This window comes from Ammodytes marinus, assembly GCF_949987685.1.
Source record: "Ammodytes marinus genome assembly, chromosome: 7".
NCBI lineage: Eukaryota > Metazoa > Chordata > Actinopteri > Uranoscopiformes > Ammodytidae > Ammodytes > Ammodytes marinus.
In genome coordinates this window covers 32,867,342-32,873,341 of record NC_137211.1, presented here as the reverse complement: position 1 = coordinate 32,873,341, position 6,000 = coordinate 32,867,342, and the positions used below count along the sequence as shown (strand labels likewise).

Here is a 6,000-nt window from a genome sequence, read left to right as displayed (position 1 = left end):
TAAGATTTTGATTTCATGGTTTTAATTGTAGCACTGTTATCCCTGTGATATTGGAACTTTTAATATCGAGTCAGGTGGTCTTGCCTCGTTGAAATGAAAACCTGGAGCAATGATGGCCCTTTTGTGGGATTATTGGAAACCACTTGCTTAAGCTTTAAACATGCAAGTACTTTTTCCACAAATGTTTTAGTGCAATGTCAGAACTTAGTTTGCCTGCTTGTGATAGAGATGGCAATGTACATGTAAATGTTTGAGGTGTGGTGCACTTCATTCAAACAAGTGGGTGGAGTCCAAAGTGATGTGGCCAATCAGCATCTCCAAGTAATGCAGTTAACTACTATTGACCTATTAGAAGAGGTAACTACCTCTCTCTGTTCTGCCAGATGGGAACGCCGTTGAGCCCTGTCCTTACGGCGCACAGCCACCTCACTGCTAGTAGACTGGATCGGGCGATCTGTACACCCAACCTTGTACGATTTTGAAGTTGAACACAGACGGAGTCGCCTCGGTCTTTAGCCTGTTCGTCCGGCGAGCTACCAGTATACCTGCCTCAAACATCCTCTCCTCCACATAGTCCTCGTCAACGAAGTGCTCTCTACAAACTCTAGCATTATGTCTAACAGGAGGATTCTCTCTTTTCAGTGCCGCTAGCCAACCACGGAAAATCACTTACCTCTTGAAAGGCAAAGAGTGAAAATGGACAATCTTTCCTAGATTTTTTACCCTGTAAAACTCATTACTGCATCCAGGGGCAATACAGAAGTGGCCGCCCCTGCTTCTCTTTTTTGATTGGGGTTCCTGATTATCCATTGAGTCGGCGATTTTTTTTCAGTGGTAGGCTTATCAGTAGTTCTCTTTATAAGCTAATGTCAACCGTTCTTAACCAACCAACCACATGACGTCATGTCTTAAGATAGCACAAGATGGCGCTACACACGTTTGAAAAGGACTTTTTATTTTTCAAATTACTTTAATACAGTTGCACAGACAGTCTTAAAATGTATAATGATGTTTACAGTGAGTATCACTCTTGTGATTAGGCCTACTAAATCTACTGTTTCATTTCCACTTTAAAGGTTTAATGTACCATTATCGGACAGTTGGTGTGTCTTTTTCTTTTGCACCACTTATATTAAGCCCTCACCTCCAGTTGGTGTTGCATTTCAGAGCAGCAACATGCTTTTTTCAGTGGCAATTTTTAAGTCAGACCACCTTTCTTCACCTATGTAAAGCGACATAAAACTGTAAATCCTATTTTATATCCTCTGAGCAATAACACTGATGTAAACCTAAAATGAACTATCCTCAGCTGGAGAATGTTTGTCAACACCAAAGCAGTTGACGCAGCAGTTATAGCAGTTATTTCCTTCCTAACTGCCTTCTGACGTTCTTTGAAGCCGCTTTTAATGCTCCGAAATGAAACTGTAGCTTAAAGAAAAAAAAATCTACTTTCAATGTTATGCTGTCAATTTCTACTTCAGAGAAGTTCCTCTTCTTTGCCGTAATGCACATATTCATGTCGTAAAACCTATGGGCGAGGCCTCTAACTGAGAAAATAAAGGGGTGTGATATTCAAATAACGATTGTTTTCAGCCGCCGCATTTATCAACACTGATCTCTGGTGTAGCCTACACTGAGATTGGCGAGGGACGACAGTTTGATAAATCCCACGTGATACCTGGCGTAGGGGGACATTTTCGCCAGGATCTGCATCAGCTTCCACGCAAGTTTGATACATGAGGCCCATAGTGCGGTGCAGCCAATTTTATGGAAAATTAACCATTTCACAATATAATCAGCCCACATATGGGCATCATCTTTTATGGGGAAATTGAAATTTACCGTCCATACTATGAATCTTCACGGAGGCAAAATAGCCTACGGGGATCCCAGCCTTCACGCTCTTAAGTGGGTCTGCAGCAGCTCGCCACTGATCGGGATCGTAAAGACACCGTCTGTCCGACTGGGGGCGGCGTTGGACAGCTACTTCCTTACATGCATCCCTCCTCTACCCCCCCGCCCGCTCACGCCAACCATTTGTGGGATCAGCAATTCAGATCGCATACAAATCCAGCGAATGTGTGTTTGTGTGTGTATGCGTGCGTGTGTGTGAGAGAGGGGGAGATAGGAAAAGAGAGAGGGAGAGAGAAGTGCAGTTGCATTCCTGGACAGACAGAGATATCCCTGGCCCTTCCTCCTCCTCTTTTCTTCTTCCAGCCGGCGGCGGCAGAGAGGGATTTTGAACCCCGGCTACGGATGCTGGGAACACGGCTGCACAGAGTGAAAGATAGGCTACGCTCGCTTGCTAGACCAGTAAAGGAACTTGTGGAGAAAGGTGGCTCACAACGTTTTAAACGCCATCGAAATAGTTTTTGAGTTCGTTCTCGTACGCGCCGAGCGGTAGGCCTATACAATTTATATAAAGAAAAGTTTTTCTTTTCTGGGGCTTTCATCCGTGTGGTTTGCTCATGGGTTCCCAGCGCACTCTACTCCCGGTCGGCCGGACTGCCTTGCTTGTGGCGGGGCTGCTCGTGGCTCTGTGCGCCGCAAGTTGCCCGGAGAAAGACTTGGAGGACAGGGAAGAAGAGGCCAACGTAGTTTTGACCGGCACTGTGGACGAAATCATTAACATGGACCCGGTGCACAATACATATTCTTGCAAGGTAAGTTTGTATTTTTTCAAGTGCTCTAGGCTACTCTGAAACGATCAAGAGTTCATTGCTGCAAAGGATAAGACACCTGCTCCTTGTAAAAAAAAACTACCAATAGATCTCATGTGGGCTATTAGAAGTCACAATATCAGTAAACTACATTTACCTTCGTGCAGCTGATGGAAGCCATTAGCCCCCAACTCTCTGAAAGGCACCAACAGCTTGCTTGAAAAACATTTGACAAACTCATTCGTCCAGAAGCGTTTGGGAGCAGTTACGGGACTGACAGTGAATCCACTTCGCCTTCAGAAATGAATAGATGGTGTTTATTTTAGTTTATTACCACTTACCAATTACATAGCTACAAGAGAGGCTTTACCAACCATGTAATCATCCCAAACATGGTGCTGTGTTGTTAAACTGACCACTGCCTCACTTGTCTCCTCTGGCTGTTGTAGCTCTCACCTGATTTTGTTGTGCAAATTGTTGAAAACATGCAATTTAATTTACCAGGAACTCATCATGATTTATAATTTGGTGTTAATGCTTTCAAATGGGACCCCATTCATTCCAAACTACGGATGTGTGGCTTGTCCTTATGGCAGTGGTTTGTCCTCTGGGATAGAAAAAATCAAATTGAGAAATATTCATACATTTTAATCAGATCTCCCTGAAATACTTTAAGCAGAATTCTGTTGTATGATTGTCAGAGTCAGTAAATTGATTTTCTTTTCTCAGTAAAGAGAAATGACAAGTGCTGCAAGGTGTGCCCAAAGCAATAAAGATGTGTAGTCATGCGTTACAATGTCAACATTAGTGACTTATGTGAAACCTGCCTGTATACCTGAAACTGTAGATGTTCTCCTTAATGTCACAGGAACATTATGCCTCTGACTTATAAACCACATAAAAGTACTTTGAGGAAAAAAAATTGTTCCACTGTCGTACAATTAAACACATTTTCAGTCAGGAAGCAGTCTTCCTACATCCTCATCCCATGGCCATTCATTCGTGGACTTGCAGCAGACCACTCTATAGTCTGTCAAAATAAACAAGTTGTGATCAGTTAGCTCTCTCGCTGCTCTCCTCCTCGACTCCCACTTGTTTCCCGTCTCCCAGTGAATGAGTGGTGTAGATTAGAGGCATACGACTGCTTTCCTTCTGGGAACAGAAACCACCACCAAGAGCTGGAATGAGACACAACATGTAGCCGCAGAGAAGAGCTTCATCATGACTGTGCATGAAGCTGACTTTGCTGCACTATCAATTGGAACATGTAATGTTTAAATGCATTTAAAAGCCGCTAGACAAATGCTGTTTCCAGATCTTTTGTATCAGATTAAATGTCCTTAAAACTCCTTTGAATAATTTTTAAATGTTCATAACAGTCTAATTTTTCCTCCGATGATCATAAATGACCTGTAACAGCAAACCAAAATAATGCTATTTTTATTAAGTTATTAGTCATGCTTCTTTGCAAGGGTCGGATTTTTCCCAGGAATTTACAAAACCATTTACGGCAGTCAGACAGGAAAAGCCTGTGTTTACCGAACGATACAAAATCAAAGTTTAATCTGCTTAACCATTGTCTCATTACCATTATTAATCAGACAGTCACACATATAAATACATTACTGCATCCTGCTGTCTCTTCACCTCCTAAACAAATGCACACTCAGCTGGCACGCGCAAGCAAAGATATTTAGAAAAGCAGGCGCTGGTCTCAAAGGTGCCGCTAGAATCACAAAACCCTGAAAGTTCCTCATAACTTCTCTAACATTTGAGGAAAAACCTGGAGATGGACACGGCCCCCAAATCTCTAGCAGCACCCCTTTGCATACGTAAACATTCAAATTCTAATGTTTTATACTGCTGTCCTTCTAAAGGTCAGGGTGTGGCGCTACTTGAAAGGCAAGACCGACATCGACCGCAAAATCCTCCTGGACGGCGGCAACAAGGTGATGATCGGCGGCTTCGGCAACCCGGGGATTTGCGACAACCAGGTAGCCACAGGCGACACGCGCATATTCTTTCTCAACCGTGCGCCGCAGTCTATGGGGCCAGAACACAAGAACGAACTTGTCCTCAACTCAAGTCTGATGAGGATTACCCTGCGCAACCTGGAGGACGTGGAGCACTGTGTGGAAGGTAAGATGCCAGTTTGGTGCCGATGGATCAATGAGACCTATGTATTTTATGGGATGTAATTTCCACATTGTTGTCTTAAAAAGGAAATCTAAGAATGGTTAACATGCACAGGAGTTAATTTGCAAATCTATCAGGGCTTTCCCTGCTATTTAATAAGCACATTTGCTGTGATTCATTCCGAAATGGTGCGTTACCACCTGTGAGAAATTCCTTGTAGGAACCATTCTGTGGTTTGCAGACTGACAGTTATTGTAAATCTCTTAAAGTCAGCAAGGATTTCATACACTGGCTGCTGCTGAAATTACATTGCCTCAGGCTCCCAGTGTCAAAAGTTTCCCAGAACTCCACAAAACGAGGATACCTGAGTCATTTTAGGAGCTTTGTTGCCATGGTGAAGCCCCAAAGCAGCCTTTCCAAGCATAGCCTTGAGGTGGGTGTATCTGATTAACACCTTAAGGACATGGGTCGAGTGGAATGATTCCCGACCTTTGCACCATGTCGCTGGGCCTTTTTATTGAGTCAGAGGTGAAACTGCTTAACACTTGCGTACGCGTAACACATGACTTGGGAGCTTAATGGGGCAACGCTGGTTCCCAGACGGACTCAAAGGTTCCCACCATTTCAACTTCACCATAACAAAAAAATTACTCTTTAACCAATAACCACACAAAAGCAGAGACTGCAACAGCAGACACAGGCTGTGAATGGACGGATCTAACTTGCCCACACACGAAAAAGATTTTAAAATAGTTTCTAAAAAAATTTGAAACTCAAATGTGAAGAGGTACATTTAAAAAAAAATGTGTTTTAGCTTTTGTTGTTATATTCAATCTATGTGTGTGTCAGCATGAAAAGAGTTAAATACTTGTATCCCTCTGTGTCCTTTTTTGGTTGAGAAGTCATTTGTCAGACCCTTATGAGACGAACCACACAGCCATGACTAATACATCTCAGCATCCACCGTTACACTTGAGACAGTAGCAGCCTCTGCCCCCATGCCAGTGAGTTTGTCTGCTGTTTAACTTTTACTGGTGCTCGACTATGTTCAAAGCTGTTCAAAGTTTAAACCTAACACTTGGACTGGCCAGGAGCGCCAGTGGGAAATGGATCAGAGTGGAGAGGAATCACCTTTGCCGAAGGCTTTCCAGGTCAAAACCCAGAGTTGCAGGGGTCTGTATTCTGGGTGCTCTCCTCTGAATAG

The 6,000-nt window shown here is 43.4% G+C and overlaps 1 protein-coding gene across 2 annotated transcripts in view; it reads left to right on the top strand.

Moving 5' to 3' along the window:
- Positions 1 to 2,124: 2,124 nt before the first annotated feature.
- Positions 2,125 to 6,000, top strand: part of agrn (agrin) — a 502,577-nt gene continuing 498,701 nt past the window's right edge. For both annotated transcript variants that reach the window (XM_080031352.1, XM_080031351.1), the window contains exons 1-2: positions 2,125 to 2,663; positions 4,538 to 4,799. In XM_080031352.1, coding sequence (XP_079887478.1) covers positions 2,469 to 2,663; positions 4,538 to 4,799 — 457 coding nt within the window. In that variant the 5' untranslated portion in view covers positions 2,125 to 2,468. The remainder of the gene's footprint in view (positions 2,664 to 4,537; positions 4,800 to 6,000) is intronic.